General features: G+C 41.3%; 1 protein-coding gene across 1 annotated transcript in view; it reads right to left on the bottom strand.

The window, feature by feature from the left end:
* Positions 1 to 4,897: 4,897 nt before the first annotated feature.
* The window catches only part of FAM20B (FAM20B glycosaminoglycan xylosylkinase), a 36,154-nt gene continuing 18,710 nt past the window's right edge, over positions 4,898 to 22,341 (bottom strand). Inside the window, exons 5-8 of the mRNA XM_068986002.1 lie at positions 9,888 to 10,059; positions 9,482 to 9,673; positions 7,722 to 7,781; positions 4,898 to 5,189 (exon numbers count right to left, since the gene is read on the bottom strand). Coding sequence (XP_068842103.1) covers positions 4,958 to 5,189; positions 7,722 to 7,781; positions 9,482 to 9,673; positions 9,888 to 10,059 — 656 coding nt within the window. The 3' untranslated portion in view covers positions 4,898 to 4,957. The remainder of the gene's footprint in view (positions 5,190 to 7,721; positions 7,782 to 9,481; positions 9,674 to 9,887; positions 10,060 to 22,341) is intronic.

Here is a 22,341-nt window from a genome sequence, read left to right as displayed (position 1 = left end):
TTTTTTTCAACCAAAGTCAGTCTCAGGCAGAAACAATGAATCCAAACACCAGTGCATGGGTAAGCCTCTATTTTCAGTAAATTTGCTATTTCATTCTCAGGGCTTGGAGACTCCTGGTTGTAAAGCTAGGAGCAAGATCTCATGGATGATGGAGACATCTAGTGGCTCTTGTGAAAACTACAGGCAGCTGTGTTTCCTTAGCAAGCAAACTCAATCCTCCTCTAGAATAGCCCAAGAACCACTGGCTTTGGTACTGCCCTGAAGCTTGTTAGAAATGCAAACTCAGGCCCAAACCTACTCAATCAGAATATGCATTTTAGCAAACACTTTCAAAGAGCAAAAGGGCACATAGCACCTTTACGAGGTCATCTGGATGGAACCTAGCTTTGCAATAGACAACCTCCCCAGCTGCTGCAGGCCATCAACAGCAGTATCTGCCTTGAAAACAATCTTTACAACTGTTAACTTTATTCTCTTAATTCCTGGGACTTACAAAGCAGCTTATCTTACAAAACTCACCCATGCTAAATCAGTGGTTATGACCATACTTCTCTATTTTATAAAATGAGAGCTGCTAAAAATCATTTTTTTAAGAAATACACTGGGTAAAAATAAGCCCATATTAATAGAACCACTCCTTCGCTACTCCCAGCTGCCTTTAGGCTTCCATACTGGTCTTTCTGGAATGCTTGAGAAGAAAACTAAGTCTGAAATCTCACCTAGAAAAGGATCGTATAAGGTGAGTCAGTAAGGAACATGTTCTAGGCTTCAGCCTCCCTTTTGTATTCAAGCACAAGTGACTAAAACTGGCACAAACAAAAATGCTACAGATCAAGTCAAAATCTTGAGAACTCGACTCAGTTGTCTGGTTGAGGTTTAAGATGTCGCATTTCCATTGAAAAATTTAGAAGTCTGGTGTCCCCAAAATCACTATCAGGACCTGGTCTTGTCTTCCAGGCCTCTATGGTAATGTGCTGACAAGTCCTTCGGGATTCATAATTCTTTGAAGAAGCTGCAAGAATGGAGTTAAGTATTAAACAAAAAGCACCTAAGAGTTATCCTACTGAAAATCTTGGTTCTGTCACAACCTAACAGGCAACTTCTGAAGACTGAGATGTGTAAAGAGAAGAAGTAAAGTGTAATGAGAAGTGTAAAGGTCTTATCTCTCGTTGATTCTGTGAAACAACCCCTGTGGAAGTCTATGCAGATGCAGATGTAATCTTCTGTCCCCTAACAAAAATGGAAATCTGAATTGAAAACAATAGAAATACCCTGAACCAGCAGGTGGGGTGGGGCGATAATAAGAGGAAATGATACGTTGGTACTTATTAAAATCTTTATTCATTGTCTTTTTTTTCAGAATTGAAACCCATAGAACACATTAGAAATTTAGGTGCATATCTGTCTTGTTTGATGTCTTACAAAGCACAACCTCTATTTGTGCAAGAGCTCTGAGAGGAAATCCTTGGCAGATCAGAACCGAGGGTCGTGGTTCTTAACACCTCTCTCTTAAGCAAATAAATTACTTCCCGGTAAATTATTCCCAGATTCCCCCCCTAAACATTTTGTATTTTTGAGTAACACCTTAGTTCCTTAAAAACCTGTGGCAGTACAGTATCCAGCCCCCACCTTTTCAACCCAGACTCAAGGAGTGGAAGGGAGGAAAACTGGCCCTCCCCTGCTGTACAGCAGTCTTATGAAGCGGGTCTATCTGCCTTGGGCACCGGCCCTGGCTAGCACAGTAGGTGTTTCCTGAATGGTTGGTCTTTCTGTCACTTAGGTTCACGCTCAGAGACTGAGAACCTTTCACTAGCTTCAGGTTCTTCAGCAACATAAGTCAGTGTTTCCCTGTGTGAAAATAAATATTTTCTTGTTAGAATACATATATGACTATATACATACATATACCTTGACTCATGTTTCCTGAAGCCCAAGCTCACAAAATGACAGCTTCTGTTTACCATCATTTGAGGTGCGGTCATGGACTGGTCAAATGAGAATATCTGGAGAAGAGAGGGTGAAGGAACATGCTGGATAGGAGGGGAAGGCCAAAAGCCTCTTTTTTAAAAAAAAGAAAAACAAAGAAAAGATGGATTTCTTTGGAAGAACATGTGGCTTTCAGGTGACACTGAAATTTTGCCATGTAGAGGATTCATTTTGCCCCAAACAGTATACAATGGATGTACCTGAATTCTCCCATTTCCTTATTACATTTCATTTGACATATTAATCCTGAGAGCAAATACAGAGAAATGCCTTATTAATATATTATTAAGCAATACTCTGAGCAAGTCAGATCCTGTCTATTAATTTGTTTTGCACAGAAAATTATTTACCCCAAACTAATAATACACCTTCATATTAAAGAACAATTTTAGGATGAAACCTCTATACCCATATTCCCCCAAACTCTGGAATAAATATATTTAAAAAGCAGGAGGAGTGCAGAAATGCTACTCAGTTCTGATTTTCTTAGTTTTAGAATATTGAAATGTATCCATGTTTATCTTTAGATGTTAACTAGGCATACCCAACTTAAAGACTAACCAAAAACCCTTCCAATGACCTGATTATAACAACCCTCAATTCTAAAAGATAAACCATAAAAAGGACAGTGTTACAAAACTTTAAAAAACAATATCTACCTCTTTTTTTAATCAGAACATAGTGTTTATGAATTTTAGAACTAAGAGCTTATGGTTGGTTTTCTCCGAGATTTACCTAAACACACTTTTCTCAGCTTAATCCATTACTGACTTAGAACATAAATTTATATTCTAAGCATCAGTTCACACCACTCTCTTAGCACAATTCTAACTTTAACCACTATACATCTGAACACCTTTTAAGATATTAAAATAGGGAAGGAGAATGAAGCAGTGTTTGGAAAAAAGAATGAGACGTTTTCAAAGCAGCCTTCCCTCCTGCATTTTTCCTCAACAGAATCTTCTGCCTTCAGCATTATGAATAAAGTTCCCCAGTTTGAGAACAGTTCTTACTCATTCCACTGGGGCATACCAAAGAACAATATCATGTGTTTGAAAGAATTAGTTCCACTAACATTTATCAACCAAAGCAGCACTGACTACCTTCTTACTGGCTCCCTGATGCTTTGAGGTGAGCACCATCCAAGGCATTCTCAAGCTCAAATGTGTACTTCCCTGGATGCACACAGTACATGACTTTAAAACTGAAATCAGTGCGCCTTCCTGTTAACATCAGTTCAGTGTTTTGATATGTCTGATATGTCTTAAATCCAAAAGCTTTTAAAAAATAAGCCTATTCTGTGTACATCTCCGAATGTACAAACTAAGTACAAAAGTATCCTAATTTCATGTTACTTTCAAGTAGTTACTGGGTACTCAGTGGACTTTCAATTTGAGAAAATTAGAGCACAAATTCTAAACCATTTTTGAAAGGGTGGTTACCTAAAATTGGTCTCCAGTGGCTGGCAGTAAATTTGTTCAACCACACTTTAATTAAATATTAGTCTTTGCTTCACAGAAGTCAAAACCCGAAGAGTCCCCAGACAAAATGCAGGAGAGAAGCTTCCAGCTCTGAGGACGCACAAGTGGACCCACCAGGCCAGCTCTCCTCGCCCTGTATTTTAATGCAACTGGTTACATGTCAAAATCACTTTGCCAGAACACACAACTAAGCCTGTTTTAGCAACCTGATATTTGAAAGTGCTAACAGAAGACAGAAGAACACTACCTCAGGGGTTCAGAACAAGACAGGGTATGACATAAATCAAAATCTTAAGGCTCTTCCTGGTAACCACCTTAATTTTAAGGCTCAGAAGGCTTAAAATCTGTGTTTCTAGCCTTCTGCGTGGCCCAAATCACTAGACAGGTCCAGCCACCAGCAGGATGTGAACTATTAGCTGTAGGAGTGAGCTGGCTTTTCTCCAAGAAAGGCACAAATAGGATCGCCAGTCTCTCGGGAACAACAGCTTTAACAACTAAGTACCTCGAAGACAAAAGTGAAAATTCATTTTGGAAATCAGAATGGCAGGGATCACAGGCAACCTAACTCTTACGCAAGGCGTTATTGTCAGTTTGCTTTGTTAATCTGCAAAGGATTTGCCTGTTTGGGGCAAAAAAGAAAGTAAACCTCCATAACAGAATTGTACTTGGGTTGTAACAGTAGGTTCTCTACAGACAATTTTTTTGGGTTAATTTGGACATAACCATGAGAATGCAACTCTTACTTAGGTACAAGTCATGCTTGCTTTTATATATGTTAAGAACTTAAATACAGCGGAACCTGTTTTTCACTAATTCAATCACCTCCTTGATTCTGGTTCTACCAAGCAGGTCTCTCTCTCTCCTTCCCTCCTTTAAGAATCATCAAAAGCACTACCACCTTCTTACTTAAAAGCCCAAACATCCTTCCTGCTTTTGTCCTTCCTTCTAATTCTACCTTAAAAGCATAGTCCCTCCAACAGAGCATACTACTTTGGCTCAACAGAATGCCGGGTTCCTTGCTGCCGCTCCCCAGGAAGCAGTAAAATCCCCAATTTGACTAATCCTGGAAAAAAGGACTCAAGAGACTGTAAAGTGTTTTTGGAAGATCTCAAGTGTGGAGAAAGGACCATAAGGATGAACTCCAAATACACACTCCAGAACCAACCCCAGCATTAACCCAGTTGAATGTCACACCTCTCTTCATCCTTTGGCATGAGAAATTAAGACTGACCAACTGTGCTGCCCACTGCTAGGATGGGCAAACGCCGAGGAAGTCTGAAGGTGGTTCAGCAGGTACGGTTCCATGGTCTGAAGCTTGTAAGTCTTTGCTTAGCTTCTACTACAGCAAACACCAAAGAAATCCAAGGCCACCCCATCCTCTATTACCAGAATGCGCTGCTGGCCATTTCCAATCCATCTCATACCATCTGGAATTGATTGTGCTGTTTCTCTATCTTTGTAAAAAGCAGTTTCACTTATTTTGTGGAGAATTACAAGTGCGAGAGAGGCATCCTGTCTTCCACCAACACAGTGTCCATCCCAAACTGGTCAGTGCACTGCTTGACGGTGGCCAGGATACTCAGGAGCCGCTGGTCCACAGCGTCCAGGTGAGGATCAGAGAGCACTGGGGAGATGGGGTCGTGGGCCATGGCGGATTTTAAGGCAGACTTCAGCACACCATTCTTCAAGGAGTTCAGTCTGTTCCAGGTGGAAACACGAATGCTGGGAGAAATAAGTTTTAGAACAGGTTACATAAAGCCTCTCACTGTCAAATGGAGACTGAAGCCTGCTTGGCAGACAAATGTAAAGAAATAATTATCTAAAATATCTCAACTAGAAAAGCCATTTCTGTTTTAGAAGCAGCTCTACATTATGAGTGACATTACCACATTTTGATATTTCCTTCTTGGTAACTAACAAGAGATACACACAATATTTACACAGGTTCACTGCAGTGCTCTTTTTAACAGGAAAAATGTGAATCTGAATGTCTGACAACTGAGAAATAGTTGAATAAACTATGGTTCATCCATTCAATGAAAAACCATGCAGCCATTTAAAGTAGTTATGAAAATTCAGTGGCATGAGGAAATGCCCATATAATATTGAATCAGGGGGGAAAGTTGGAAGGAAAAACTGTTTTACTTCAAATCTGTGGGGAAAGAAAATGTGTGCATAAGCACACACACAAACATACACACACAGTTAGAATGAAGTCACTAGAGTGTTAACAGAAGGTATCCTTACATTTTAGCAAGTAATTTAAATTTCCTTCTTTTTATGTTTCTGAATTAAAAATTCTAGCATTAATCTGACAAATAGAAAAAGTTTATTTTAAGGGTATCTATTTTTCTTAATTTTTTTGCCTAAAGAGGATCTTCTGTTTATTTTAGAAGAAAAGTATGAAGCCCCCTGTAGGTAATGTGGGATCTACTAGGTATGCCTTAAGGCCTGACTCTGCATGAGGCCGGCAGCCTGTTCTGCAGCCATCGGAACAGTAAGAAAGTAGGGATCTTTGGCTAAAGCATGGAAGGGATGGACAAGCACAGAGGCAGTGTGCTTTTCCAATTCTGAAAAATATGAGTGCCTAGAGCATCAGAATTTCTCCTGCATGACCAAAGTATCACTTGACTTCCTTTCAGAAAGCTCCAAATCCACTTTTCATGTATGCCCTGCTCTCGTGGACAGAGGTCCTCTAATCATCTCTTCTCTTGGGCTTTCTCAGTACAGGATGCTGAGGGAGATGCTTCTGGCTGCTGTACAGGGCAGGAGTGTTCGGGGAAGGTCACCAAATGAAGCTCTTCCCTGGCTGCATTCCCAGAGCAGGCAGGTCCTCCGTGACACCGCAAATTTGGCCTGGCTTGGTAGTAACTTTCCTAAGGCCCTCTTGACATGGAAACCAGAGCCCCAAGGCCACCCACCCATGCTGGTACCCTTATTCCCTCCACAGGCCCACAAATAAGTCTTGCCTGTAGCCTGGAGGGTTCCCTACTGAGTCATGGCTCTCTCTGTACAGGACACGACCTGTGGATTGCCTGTTCCTTGCCCGCACTCTGGAGGGTTGCTTCCTGCACGCCCAGCATCTACGAACTAGTGCAGTTCTTTGCTATCAAGTGGGCTGAACTACACCTTCTCCACTGAGGACCAAACCCAGGGGCAGGGGGTGGGGGTGGGGGTCTCTTCCAAATTGGTTACTCTCCCTCAGCTCTACTTGTGTATCAGAGGGTTTAACCCTCCTTTATATTAAACTTTCCTGTTGAACACACCATGTCTTTTCTATGTTCTGACTGCACCAGACTGACAGTACTAATTAACACAAAGACATCTTCCTTCACAGATGCAGGTTCTGACTGGATGTATCACTGCTTCCTAGTATTAATGAAGATAATTTAAGGTAGCCTAGGTAACACTTTCTGAAGAATCCTGTTGTTATTTAAGAAAAAGAGAAAGAAAAGAAAAGTAAAACAGACCAGCTGCCAGAAGGGGCAGTCTTATGCGATCAGTGTCTCTCTGGGAGTTGACCAGTAGTATCCAAGCAGGGTGGGTCCGAGCCGATTCTTAGTGCTCACGCTTTAAAGTCATACTGGCAATGATGATCTGAAAAGGAGCTCCTTAGAGCTCAGTCTTTAACTCATTTTCTTGATTTATTTTATAATTTCTTTGTTCTCTAACACAGACTTTCAGAAAATCAATTACTAAATACTTAGGGAGGGCTTCCCTGGTGGCTTAAAGGGTAAAGCGTCTGCCTGCAAGACCCGAGTTCAATCCCTGGGTCGGGAAGATCCCCTGGAAAAGGAAATGACAGCCTACTCCAGTACTCTTGCCTGGAGAATCCCATGGATGGAGGAGCCTCGTAGGCTACAGTCCGTGGGGTCACAGAGTAGGACACGACTGAGTGACGACACACAAATACCTAGGGAGATAGCTATTTTTGGTTTACACAACTTCTGACTGAGATAAGCAAACCACAGGTGGGTTGTGGCGGTGAGAGGAAGGTACACACGGCAGAGCAACTGGGGCATGGCCTGCACTGGATTCTGCAGGGGAGCAGGGCCTATATTCTGATATTGAAACAAACTGATATACATTATTAAATAAACTGATAATTTCCATTCATATAAAACACAAAATGCTGTCTAAGCCTTGCTGTAGAAATACTTCCCTGATCCCCTACATACCAGGATCTCCAGGGGGTTCTGGGTTAGAAAAGTACGCAAAGCAATGCAGGCAAATGCATTTGATGAAGTAACTTACATGCAACACTGATAGAGAGGGGCGAGAATGCTTCTCTCATCCAGCGAGGGGTTCCCAAAGCTGAAAATTAAACAAAAACTTAGCGATTAGATGAAAGCACCAGTTCCCTTCTCAGCATCAAGGTAAGAACAAATGCTATAAGAAACCCCAACATGATCCTAGATAATTTTATGCCCCCACAGCTCAAATCACTTAAATTAGAAATAAACAGGGTTTATGACCAATTAGACCCAGGATTCCTAACAGCCTGCACTGCAGCGTCGAAAAACAGATATACTCCTTTACAAGGGTCCTTTCTCCTGCCGGGACTGCAAGGTGCTGAAGCGTGACCATTGTGACAAAGTGTGAAGTCCACAGATGGAAGAGAATCTGAAGACCCCCCATACTTGAGAAAGTTTTACGGGTGCACAGAGAAATAAAGGCTATTCATATTAGGTTCTCACAAACAAGGAGAAAGTCATTTCCTGTAAAAAGAAGTTATACTTGTTCTACTCCAAAATTACCAATAAGAAAAGACTTAGATTATCCTATTCCCTACAACAAAGAAAAAACTGCTCACAGAGGCTGAGAAAATGGTGATTGGAAGCATACATAAAAACGCCTTAAGCAGTAATTCAAGAGTAAGAAAAGAACTGATTCTGGAATAACTGTCAACCATCCACTCTTCTCCTAGCAGCTCACCTTAATAGCTGGAGGGTCTGGTAGCCCTCAGCACAGTGCAGGCCCTTGAATAAAAAATGGCAAAGGCAATTATTTCCATGTGTATTTCCATAGCACACATGATCACTTTTACAAGTAAGGATATTTAGGAACTGAAAATACAGTGTAAATGAAAATGAAACACACGGCACTGGCCACTTCCTGCTGGCCTCGCACTCTCTGTAACTGTCATCACCTTCCATGGAATATGAGGGGCCTGGTGCCCAGTGTGAGGTGGTGGCCTGCTTAGCAAATGCTGCCCAAGCATTCTCTGCTGAGGATCCATGGCTCAGCTTATTCTCAGCAACCGACATTAACAGTTAGCGACCTAGAGTCTGGACAGTTCTGGCTCCAAGGAAGTATTCTATCTAGCAAACATTTATTAAGTGTAACTAAAAGTATGGCACTTAACTGGGTACCATGGGGAATGCAGAGTGCAAGCTGAAAATACAATGTGCTCTTCAAATAGCTCAGATCTAAATAAAGACATTTCATTTATTCAAAATTAATAAAATTGTCTTATTCAAGATAGTGACTTGTCTTTATAATCACTAAGCAACTGCTCTCCTACTCATAATAGAAAAAATCTGGGCCTAGACTGCTATAAAAATAGCAAAAACACCCTATCAAGTAAGTTAATTTTTTAAACTGCATGAACCTTTGGATACTATATATTTAACAGCAACTAAATTTCATGTTCTGTTAACTATGTATTTCTCAAGATTCTAAACTAGTCAAGAAACTAGTCAAGAAAGAATGATATAAGTAGCAATAAATACAAGACTTTGGTTTCCAGTTGTCTGTAAAGAGAATGAGAATCTTTGACTCCTTGGAAAAAATGACTTTTCCATTTTTATTAAAGTCTTAGATCCCTGAGGATGAAAGGAGTATAAGCTCTGAGCAAGCTGGAAGGATGGGTGCCTATGGCAAAGACCCTGAGTACAAACAGGAAGGACGCCCTCTATCGAGTCTGTTCTAGAGTTCTCCCAGGACATCCTAGACAGCATCCTTCTTGTATATACAAGACCCCGAATGGAGATGGAGAGTCCTGCTGGTCCTACCTTTTGGCATTATCAAGAAGGATGAGCATACTAGCGCCTTCATCGTCTTGGAAACTTTCATAGTGATGGCGGTCAGCATTGCCAATCAGGTAATCAAAGACAGCTGTATCAATGATGTCCAAGAGGCGCGGGCCAGAGTCATAAGGAGACGTTTTCTTCACAGCATCGCAGTAGCTCTCATCATACTCCCACCTGGAGGCAAGCAGCATGGGGGGTGTTTACTGATTGTCAGCACCACATGTAGCATTGTTTAAAACATAGAGAAGAGAAAGTCCCAGACTAGCAGGTTTCCCCCGAACCATCCACAGTCCTTTTTATTTGTGGACAGAACCCCTGGCTCCTACACAGGGTCAGCACCTGACTAGGTACGGGAGAGAATAAAGTAATGGCTCACAGGAGCATTTACCTGGCCAATTTGCCCTCTCGGTAAGTCCTGCCCCATGGGTGTCGGTGTTTCTGTAGAGGCCACACATCTGGAAGCCAAAGCGTGACAGACCCCTCCATCGTGTCTCCGTCAGCACAGGCTGGCTCTGTTTCTCGGCAGTAGTAACACTTCCCATAGAAACAAGTATTATTTCCTAAAGGAGAGAATGGAACCAAATACTTTTAGAGAAAAAGGATGACTCCAAATTCTCCCCAAACAATGCAGAAGAGAGCAGCTCTATGTGAAAACAAAGATCCTGAATTGATTTTAAAATCTTTATTTTCTGTATAGGAAATAAAAGCACATGGTGTAAAAAAAATTCAAAAGGATATACATGAAAAGGTAACTCTCCTTTTCCCTCTCTGCCCTGTCTACCCAATCCCCTTCCAGAAGTCAACTACTGTCACAAGTATCTTTCTGAACTCACTTTAAGTAATGGCCTCTTCTCCTTTGACAGGACTGACATTTTGGCCAGAATGCCATGGGGAGGCAGAGAGGGCATAATGGCCCAGGACTTTGTTTACATACTGGTTGGGGAGTGGGGTCTTGAGCAAATGAGTTAACAGACTGAGGATAATGGGAACCAGTTTTCTGATAGATAGATAAAGGAGTTTAACACATACAAAGGGAGGCCAGAGTAAATCCTTCGCTGTTGAATTATAACTGGAGATACTAGTTTGAATAGATGGTTTAATACACAAGAGATATAGAAGAAGACAAAATACGAATGTGTGTGTGTGTATATCTACGCATATATATACACACACACGATATATACCACATACGTTTTCTACCTCTGCCCCTCTAGAAAATCTAGAAACAGCGACACTCAGGTAGTAATGAATACACCTAGCACTCATCTATTAGTTTCTAAATATTGTTTTACTGCTGTATTCGGAGAAGGCAATGGTGACCCACTCCAGCACTCTTGCCTGGAAAATCCCATGGGTGGAGGAGCCTGATAGGCTGCAGTCCATGGGGTCCCTAGGAGTTGGACACGACTGAGCAATTTCACTTTCACTCTTCACTTTCATGCATCAGAGGAGGACATGGCAACCCACTCCAGTGTTCTTGCCTGGAGAATCCCAGGGATGGGGGAGCCTGGTGGGCTGCCGTCTATGGGGCTGCACAGAGTCGGACATGACTGAAGCGACTTAGCAGCAGCAGTAGCAGTGCTGTATTAAAAATAACCAGGGTTCCCTGGAGAAACAGATGACCCGAGGGCAGGGGCAGAGAAAGTACAAGATGAGTCTGGGTCATATTGCTATGCCAGCCGTAAGGAAGCACTCAGAGAATGACGAGAACATTCCAAATGACAGGAGACAGTTTGTAGGGATTCCCCCTCGCCAAATCTGCGACAGTTTGAGTATCAAAATAAATAATAATAACATTGTTACTGAGTAAATTAAGAGCCTGTATGCTCATAGTTTTATAAATAAATAAATAAACAAAAGTGGGGCAGGGTGAGGGGAGGTCTACAGGATGGCAACCAGTAAGTCTAGAAGAATTAGCAAATCACCATGTGACAAATGTCAGAGTAGTAACTGATGTGGGCAAGAATTATCAATGAATGCTAAAACTGCAGGGCAAAAGTCTGGTGACGATATAATGTTTATACAGGTTTGAGTTTCTCCCTACAAAGTACTCAGTAGTTACTTATTAGTAAGTATAAAACACTGGAGAAACCTTGCAGACACTCACCACCTTAACCAAGTGATGAGTTAACATCACAAGTAATGGGACCAACATCATGTGCCTCCTGATACTATGCACTGAGAAGTGAACAACAGCACTTTGTTGGCATTTTCACTGAAGTCTTTAAATCATAATGAAACATGAACATCAGAGATGTTCCAGAAAGTAACCAGCCTGCACTCTTCAAAACCATCAAGGTCTTGAAAAACAAGAAGAGTGAGAAACTGTTTCAGCCTGATGGAGGCTAAAAAGACATAATAAGTGAATGCAACGGAATACAAAATCCTGGATGTACACAGGCCATTACACAGACACGTGGCAAAATGTGAATAGGGTCTATGTGATCAGCAATATTGGATCAGTGTTAATCTCTTGATTTTGATGGTTGAATGACATTGTTAAGAGTGCCCTGGAGTGAAGTTGTGATATACTCACTCAAGTCTTAAGGGAGCATAAGGCAGGAATGGATATTCATGTCTGCAACCTGTTCTCAACCGATTCAGAAATATTAAAAACTGAGGAATCTGGGGGCAGACTCCAGATCATTTTCTGCAACTTTTATGTAAACCATAAAATTATTTCAAAATAAAAACTTAAGGTAGGTAATTTTTTTTGCTCTCCACCTCTATGAAATATAACCATTAAATGAGCTAATTTCCTATACCTATAAAACCTCACATACTATTTTAACAACTGTTTATGTTGTTAAAACATTAACATGTATAGGGGTCCTTGAAGAGACAAACTTATTAGTATTTCCACCCTCTGGCCTACTACACACTAAATAAAAACGAATCCACTATACACACCCCTCCCCTAAAGTTGACTCTATCACTATTACTTCACAAACTCTGCCAGATAAAAAGAGATTTGAACACTAATTGAAAGATACACCATCCTTATAATGTTTATCATATAAACTTAAAAGTTAAATTTGATCCATCAAAAATACCAATGGGTCTTTTAGCAGGTAACTAGATATGACAATTTTAAAGGTCAGAAGAAAAAATATAAATAAGAACTGTTAGAAAACTGTTAAAATAACTGCAAAGAGAAGGGACTAGATTTATCAGATATCAAAACATAGTATAATGTCTCATAATTAAAACATAGACCAGCTGATGAACAGATATAATGTCCGATGGAACAGAACAGAAAGTCTAGAAACTAAAGCTAAATAAGCTGAAGAAACTTTATTACAGGGGAAAAACAAGAGACTCTTTAATAAATGCTACAGGGGCAACTGATAGCCATCTAGGGGAAAAAATAACAACAGTGGAGCCATACTTCATTATAGCTCCAACAATATCGAAACCTTAATGTGAAAAATAAAACTACAGAAGTACTAAAAAAAAAAATTTTTTTTCCATCATGTTGGAGTGAGCAAGGTATAACTATGATTCAAAATCAGAAAATCTATCAGAAAAAGATGGATTGATACACTAAAAACAAAAAATTTCTATAAAGCATCTATAAAGCAATTATCCTTCAATTAAAAAATAAATTTAAAAAATTCTATAAATTAAAAAAAAAAGAGAAAAAACTAAGCAAAGGCAAAAGAAATTAAAGAATTGGGGAAAATATTTACATCTCACATCACGAAGAGCTATTATCCTTCCTAAGTATGAACTCTTGTAAATCAGGAGGACCAATGATAAGAGTTAAAAATGACTGAGGATATACAAAGATAAAGAAAATACAAATGGCTCTTAAACAAATAAAAAGATGCTACATATGAAACAAACAAAACCCAAAGTCTGGTAATATGTTGTTGGTGAAGCTAGGGGAGAGGCATTCTCATGCGTCACTGCTGAGAAGGTAAACTGGTTAAACATCTACGTAAAAATGTATGTGGCTTTGACCCAGCACTTCCACTTCCAGATATAGCTGATCATGCATGAAATATGTACAAGGTAATTCTGGGCAACACTGGCTGTAAAAACAAAATATCATAACTTTTAGGTCCAACAAGGGACTGGTTAAATGAACTATGGTACATCCATGCAATGGAGCACATTGTAACTGGTAAAACAAAAAAAGAATGAAAAAGCTCTTTATATGAGATAATAGAAAGATTTCCAAGATGTGTTACATAAAAGAGTAAGATGCAGAAGCATGTACAGTGTGACACATGTTGTATAAAATGGTAGTTAGATAAAAATATATATTCATATTTCATACAAGAAGGACATAAAAAGAAATTACTAAAAAAAAAATTACTAATAGAGATTGCCACTGGGAGTAGGGAGAAGGAATGGTTGGATGAAAGTTTTTTCACTGTTCTCCTTTGGCATTTTTTAAAAATTGTGAGTTGTGGGAATATATTATTGATTAAAAAAACATACAAAACAAAACAAAACATTGCTTGGTGTAGGAAACTTGCTATCTATGTAATGAAATCCAAACTCCTGAGCTTGGTAAATAAGACCCTTTAAAACTGAATGAAGTCAGGTGTACAGTGTGATCTAAGTCAGGTCTAAGAGTGTGATCTAAGTCAGGAGTAAGAGTGTGATCTAAGGTCAGGTTTGCAGGTTCAAAATAGAGACTATAAACAGTCATTAGATTGTAAGACATTATGCCTGATAATTTGACTTCTCTAAGCTTCCTCCAAGGAGCGGTGGCTGCACAGGTGCAGGAGGGCCTAGAGGAGCTATTCCACATTCAAGGTCAGGAGGGGTGGCGGTGAGAAGATACCCCTCATCCAAGGTAAGAGAAACCCAAGTAAGACAGTAGGTGTTGCAAGAGGGCATCAGAGGACAGACACACTGAAACCATAATCACAGAAAACTAGTCAATCTAATCACACTAAGACCACAGCCTTGTCTAACTCAATGAAACTAAGCCATGCCCGCGGGGCAACCCAAGACCGGCGGGGCAACCCAAGACCGGCGGGTCATGGTGGAGAGGTCTGACAGTATGTGGTCCACTGGAGAAGGGAATAGCAAGCCACTTCAGTATTTTGCCTTGAGAACCCCATGCTGCTAAGTAACTTCAGTCGTGTCCGACTCTGTGTGACCCCATAGACGGCAGCCCACCAGGCTTCCCCGTCCCTGGGATTCTCCAGGCAAGAACACTGGAGTGGGTTGCCATTTCCTTCTCCAATGCATGAAAGTGAAAAGTGAAAGGGAAGTCGCTCAGTCGTGTTCAACTCTTCGCGACCCCAAGGACCGCAGCCTACCAGGCTCCTCTGTCCATGGGATTTTCCAGGCAAGAGTACTGGAATGGGGTGCCATCACCTTCTCCGTGACAACCCCATGAACAGCATGAAAAGGCAAAATGATAGGATACTGAAAAAGGAACACCCCAGGTCAGTAGGTGTCCAACACGCTACTGGAGATCAGTGGAGAAATAACTCCAGAAAGAATGAAGGGATACAGGCAAAGCAAAAACAATACCCAGTTGTGGATGTGACTGGTGATAGAAGCAAGGTCCGATGCTGTAAACAGCAATATTGCATAGGAACCTGGAATGTCAGGTCCATGAATCAAGGCAAATTGGAAGTGGTCAAACAGGAGGTGGCAAGAGTGAATATGGACATTCTAGGAATCAGCGAACTAAAATGGACTGGAATGGGTGAATTTAACTCAGATGACCATTATATCTACTACTGCGGGCAGGAATCCCTCAGAGGAAATGGAGTAGCCATCACGGTCAACAAGAGAGTCTGAAATGCAGTACTTGGATGCAATCTCAAAAATGACAGAATGGTCTCTGTTCATTTCCAAGGCAAACCATTCAATATCACAGTTATCCAAATCTATGCCCCAACCAGTAATGCTGAAGAAGCTGAAGTTGAACGGTTCTATGAAGACCTACAAGACCTTTTAGAACTAACACCCCCAAAAGATGTCCTTTTCATTATAGGGGACTGGAATGCAAAAGCAGGAAGTCAAGAAACACCTGGAGTAACAGGCACATTTGGCCTTGGAATGAGGAATGAAGCAGGGCAAAGACTAATAGAGTTTTGCCAAGAAAATGCACTGGTCATAGCAAACACCCTCTTCCAACAACACAAGAGAAGACTCTACACATAGACATCACCAGATGGTCAACACTGAAATCAGATTGATTATATTCTCTGCAGCAAAAGATGGAGAAGCTCTATACAGTCAACAGAAACAAGACAGGGAGCTGACTGTGGCTCAGATCATGAACTCCTTATTGCCAAATTCAGACTTAAATTGAAGAAAGTAGGGAAAACCACTAGACCATTCAGGTATGACCTAAATCAAATCCCTTATGATTATACAGTGGAAGTGAGAAATAGATTTAAGGGACTAAACCTGATAGACAGAGTGCCTGATGTATTATGGAATGAGGTTCATGACACTGTACAGGAGACAGGGATCAAGACCATCCCCATGGAAAAGAAATGCAAAAAAGCCAAATGGCTGTCTGAGGAGGCCTTACAAATAGCTGTGAAAAGAACAGAAGCAAAAACCAAAGGAGAAAAGGAAAGATATAAGCATATGAATGCAGAGTTCCAAAGAATAGCAAGGAGAGATAAGAAAGCCTTCCTCAGTGATCAATGCAAAGAAATGGAGGCAAACAACAGAATGGGAAAGACCAGAGATCTCTTCAAGAAAATCAGAGATACCAAGGGAACATTTCATGCAAAGATGGGCTCGATAAAGGACAGAAATGGTATGGACCTAACAGAAGCAGAAGATATTAAGAAGAGGTGGCAAGAATACACAGAAGAATTGTACAAAAAAGATCTTCACGACCAAGATAATCACACTCACCTAGATAATGATCACTCACCTAGAGCCAGACATCCTGGAATGTGAAGTCAAGTGGGCCTTAGAAAGCATCACTATGAACAAAGCTAGCGGAGGTGATGGAATTCCAGCTGAGCTGTTTCAAATCCTGAAAGATGATGCTGTGAAAGGGCTGCACTCAATATGCCAGCAAATTTGGAAAACTCAGCAGTGGCCACAGGACTGGAAAAGGTCAGTTTTCATTCCTATCCCAAAGAAAGGCAATGCCAAAGAATGCTCAAACTACCACACAATTGCACTCATCTCACATGCTAGTAAAGTAATGCTCAAAATTCTCCAAGCCAGGCTTTAGCAGTACGTGAACCGTGAACTTCCAGATGTTCAAGCTGGTTTTAGAAAAGGCAGAGGAACCAGAGATCAAATGGCCAACATCCACTGGATCATGGAAAAAGCAAGAGAGTTCCAGAAAAACATGTGCTTCTGCTTTATTGACTATGCCAAAGCCTTTGACTGTGTGGATCACAATAAACTGTGGAAAATTCTGAAAGAGATGGGAATACCAGACCACCTGACCTGCCTCTTGAGAAACCTATATGCAGGTCAGGAAGCAACAGTTAGAACTGGACATGGAACAACAGACTGGTGCCAAACAAAAAAAAGAGTACGTCAAGGCTGTATACTGTCACCCCGCTTATTTAACTTCTATGCAGAGTCCATCATGAGAAACGCTGGGCTGGAAGAAGCCCAAGCTGGAATCAAGACTGCCGGGACAAATGTCAACAACCTCAGTTATGCAGATGACACCACCCTTATGGCAGAAAGTGAAGAGGAACTAAAAAGCCTCTTGATGAAAGTGAAAGAGGAGAGTGAAAAAGTTGGCTTAAAGCTCAACATTCAGAAAACGAAGATCATGGCATCTGGTCCCATCACTTCATGGGAAATAGATGGGGAAAGAGTGGAAACAGTGGCAGACTTTATTTTTTTGGCTCCAAAATCACTGCAGATGGTGACTGCAGCCATGAAATTAAATGATGCTTACTCCTTGGAAGGAAAGTTATGACCAACCTAGATAGCATAATAAAAAGCAGAGACAGACTTTGCCAACAAAGGTCCATCTAGTCAAGGCTATGGTTTTTCCTGTGGTCATGTATGGATGTGGGAGTTGGACTATGAAGAAAGCTGAGTGCCTAAGAATTGATGCTTTTGAACTGTGGTGTTGGAGAAGACTCTTGAGAGTCCCTTGGACTGCAAGGAGATCCAACCAGTCCATCCTAAAGGAGACCAGTCCTGGGTGTTCTTTGGAAGGACTGATGCTGAAGCTGAAACTCCAATACTTTGGCCACCTCATGCAAAGAGTTGACTCATTGGAAAAGACCCTGTGCTGGGAGGGATTGGGGGCAAGAGGAGAAGGGGATGACAGAGGATGAGATGGCTGGATGGCATCACCAACTCGATGGACATGAGTTGGGTGAACTCCAGGAGTTAGTGATGGACAGCGTGGCCTGGTGTGCTGCAGTTCATGGGGTTGCAAAGAGTCAGACACGACTAAGCCACTGAACTGAACTGAAGATACGGAAACCCTGGAGAAGGATATGAGAACCCACTCCAGTATTCTTGCCTGAAGAATCCCAGGGACAGAGGAGCCTGGTGGGCTATACAGTCCATGGCGTCGCAAGAATCGGACACGACTTAGCGACTAAACCACACCACCACCACCACCACCAAGATATGGAAACAGCCTAAGTACTCATCAACATATGAATGGATAGAGAAAAGAAACTTGGTATATATATATATGTGTGTGTATGTGTGTATAATGGAATATTATTAAGCCATAAAAAAGAATAAAATCTCGCCATTTGCAACAAAAATGATGGCCCTTGAGGGCATTAAGTCAAGTGAAATAAGTCAGAGAAAGATAAATCCTGTATGATCTCACTTACAGAATCTAAAGCAAAACAAAAAAAACAAGCTCATGGATAGCTGAGAACAGATGGATGGTTCCCAGAGGCTGGGGGTGGGGGGTGGGAGAAGTGAGTGAAGGACATCAAAAGGTACAAACTTCCAGTTATAAAATAAGTAAGTCATCAGGATGTAATATACAGCATGGTGATTATAGTAAATAATACTGTACTGCATATTTGAAAGTTGCTAAGTGAGCAGATCTCAAAAGTTTTCCTCACAAGAAACACAAAAGAATTCTGTACTATATATGGTGATGTTTGTTAACTAGACTTATTGTGGCAATCATTTCACAATATATATAAATACTGAATAATTATGCTGTACATCTGAAACTAACATAATGTTTTATGTCAATTATGCCTCAATTAAAAAAGTTTTGCTAGGACAGCTCCTAAGTCTCAAGAAACCGGTTTACTCCCTAGATTACTGGCTTATTACAATGGAGAGCAATCAGCAGCCAGATGAAGAGATACACAGGGGGAATTCCTGAACAAAGAAGCTTCTGTCCTTGTCTGGGGCGTGGCATAAGGGCACATAGAATCTTCTGGTTCACCAACCGGTAAAATACCCCATACCCTGTACTACTGGATTTTTATAGAGACTTCGTTACCTAGACGTGATCAATTACTAACTCCAGCCATGATCAGTTATTTCCAGCCCTTCGCCCCCTCTCTGGAGAAAGAGCAAGGGTACAGTCCTGAAAACGCCAAGCTTCGAATTATGGCCTGATCGTTCACAGCTTCCATCCAGGACCCACTCAGAATCATCTCAATAGAATAAGGTATGCTCCTAGTGTCCTGAGGGAGGAATTAATAAGGGTTTCAGGAGCCATGTATCAGGAACTGGGGACAGAAGCCAGTATATCTATTTATTATTTCATTCAAGGAAACAAAATACCCTAAATTACATTCATTATCTTCGTTTACTCTATCTCCCTAAGTCTGTTCCTTTCTGTAACAGCTTCATTATCTAGCTATGTAACCCCAAAATTTTAGAGTCATTCTTAAAATTTTTCCTTCTCTCACTTTCTTTTCTCGCGTTTAGCTCAAACGTTTACCAAATTCTTTCCATTCTAATTCTTAAAGTGAAGTGAAAGTTGCTCAGTCGTGTCCAACTCTTTGCAACCCCATGGACTGTAGCCCGCCAGGCTCCTCTGTCCATGGAATTCTCCAGGCAAGAATACTCGAGTGAGTAGCCGTTCCCTTCTCAGGGGATTTTCCCAACCCAGGGATAGAACCCAGGTCTCCCGCATTGCAGGCAGATCCTTTACCAGCTGAGCCACCAGGGAAGCCCAGACCTTAATTCTTGAGTATCTCCTAGATCACTCCATACCTGGTCCCTGCTTTAGTTCTGACTCACTGCGTGTGAATCTACTACAACAGCCTCCAAAGGCTCTCCTCTCATCTTGCCTCTTCCCACTCATCCACCAGTGTGGCTACGATTAATCTTCTAAAACTCAAATCTCATTTTTCCATATTCAAACTCTTTCAGTGGCCTCCCAGTGCCTGAGGAGAAAGGCTTTACTTCGGCTGAATTATGCAATTTCCTGAGCTTCAACGTCCCTCTCTCATTTCTTCACCATTGTCTCTGCTTTGCCTTCCACCTGCAACAAGGTTAACTCAGAGAGCCTGTGAACTGGATGGAAACAAAATCACATTTTCCTTTTCATTAATTTCTATCTAAAACTTAGCATTTCCTTCAAGTATGATGGTAGGGAGCAAACCATAGTATTAGCATTACCTGTGATTTTTTTTCACCAGTAGAAATCAAACATTTTCATATCATATTAGCATTGTTGCAGATACTGCAAACTATCAATTATATTTATAGTCTGAAATCATGGTAGTTACTAGGTCACTCTGCTGCTGCTGCTGCTAAGTCACTTCAGTCATGTCTCTGTGCGACCCCAGAGATGGCAGCCCACCATGCTCCCCTGTCCCTGGGATTCTCCAGGCAAGAACACTGGAGTGGGTTGCCATTTCCTTCTTCAATGCATGAAAGTGAAAAGTAAAAGTGAAGTCACTCAGTCATGTCCGACTCTTAGCGACCCCATCGACTACAGCCTACCAGGCTCCTCTGCCCATGGGATTTTCCAGGCAAGAGTACTGGAGTGGGGTGCCACTGCCTTCTCCAAGTCACTCTAAAGCTTGTTATTTAATGTGTAAAATAACAAAGCACATGTTACTCTATCACAACATTGCTTTTCGTAATTTTAAGTAAAAAATATATACTTCAATATTGTTGGTTTTACTTACAAATCTGTGTATTTTATGTATTTAAGAAAGGATAGAAAAGCTTCTTTAGGCTGCCAAAGGAATCACTTGCCCAAAAACCTTTAGTAAGTGTTCTTTTCCACTGTACCTTCCTGCAGGACTGCTATTCTCTCATTAACTTGGTTAAAACTATCACCCTGTCCCTAACTTCTAGACCCTCTTCTCTTCCCTTCCACAGTCCCGCAGGCTCTCTGTAAATGTCTGGCTCCTCCTCCTTTAGACAAAGCTCCTTGAACGGAGGAAGGTGTCGTTCATTTTTGTACTGGTTTGGAGTCTGCCATACAGAAGTGAAACCAAATTTTGTTCAATGAATAAATGAATGAATATAAAAATATAAGCAGATCAAATATCTTAGAGTCTTAAAATCTGGGTCTGAATCCTGGCTAACAATTAGTAGATCCGTGACTTGGAGAAAGTCTTTTAATTTTTTTAAACTTCTTTTTCATGTCTGAAATGTGGATAAATCTCCCCTATTTATTGTACTGTTTGTCAAGACGATTAAATAAGGTAACTCTGTGAAAGTGCTTTGTACAGCTGCAAAGGCTACCCCAAATTTAGTTATACCGTGCTAAGGTCATTATTATTTAAAAACCTGTCTCCAGCGAATCCCTCAAATGGCCTGCTATGAAGTGAAAGCTAATGTCCATCCTAGAATTCACACAATGAAGCCCCAGTATGGTGGTACTGGGAGCTGGAATTTTGGGGAGGGGGCCTCATGATGGGATTAGTGCCTTTAATATTCAATAACAAGAGACATGAGAAAGCTTATTTCTCTTTCATTCTATCTCTGTCATGTAAGGATACAAAAAGAAGATTGCTACCTGTGAATCACAAAGAGGGCTCTCACCAGACCCCAACCTTATGGGCACCCTGGTCTTGGACTTCCAACATCCAGAACTGTGAAAACAATAAATCCCTATTCCTTAAGCCACACAGTCCATGATATCTTGTTACAGCAGCCACACCAAGACACTGCCCTGTGCTGCAGGGTGTATCCAGAAGCTCTTCCCTACACATATGGTTCTGTGTACTTCAGGTGTGTGTGCCCTTGTTTCTATTTACTTCTTGCTATTCTGCCCAATGCCCATCCCTCTCCACTGCCTGGGCAGCACACACAGATTCTTCAACACTCAGTCGAAGTGTGAATAACCTCCTCTGCACTCCTTTCTCAGGCCTCTCCCCTCTCCTCACACCTTGCGCAGTCGGTATATGAGAGTTAACCTCCATTAGTCTCTAGATAGCGGGCCTATTCTTGACCTCCTCTCATCCATCAGGAATGCATGTTTACCTGAGCATAAAATTGGGCAAGTAAAAGTGATTAGAAAATATATGAAACAAATCAGTGACACTGTATGCTTCTGGTTATTTGTAAGAACAGCAGAACCGTAGCCTGTAAGTGTAAATTCTGAATGATGAATCTGTCGCAAGTGCTTTAAATATTCAGTTTCATCTCATTATAAATGCAAATACATTCACTGTAGCAAAGCAAGGTGAAGTTCATCTTGCAATGTCTATTTCAACAGTCATATCAATGCAGAGCACTGTGTTACTGAAAATGTCATCATGAGGAGGCTCAGACAGGAGACCACAGCACCTCTGAGTTCCTCCTACCCTCACTGCGTCTGCAAGGAGAACAGGAGCGAGAGTTCTATGCAGACCCCTCAACTCAGAGCATGACAGTGGAGAACAGAGGCCAGAAGAGGGGCAGTCAGTTCCACACACAATGAGTTACAGGCTGACCTTCGCAGAGTAGGAGGGGGCAGTGGTGATCTTCCAGGTACA

The sequence above is a fragment of the Capricornis sumatraensis genome, chromosome 14 (genome assembly GCF_032405125.1).
Source record: "Capricornis sumatraensis isolate serow.1 chromosome 14, serow.2, whole genome shotgun sequence".
Taxonomy (NCBI): domain Eukaryota; kingdom Metazoa; phylum Chordata; class Mammalia; order Artiodactyla; family Bovidae; genus Capricornis; species Capricornis sumatraensis.
The sequence above is the reverse complement of the archived record's forward strand: the minus strand, read 5'-3'. Positions and strand labels throughout refer to the sequence as shown.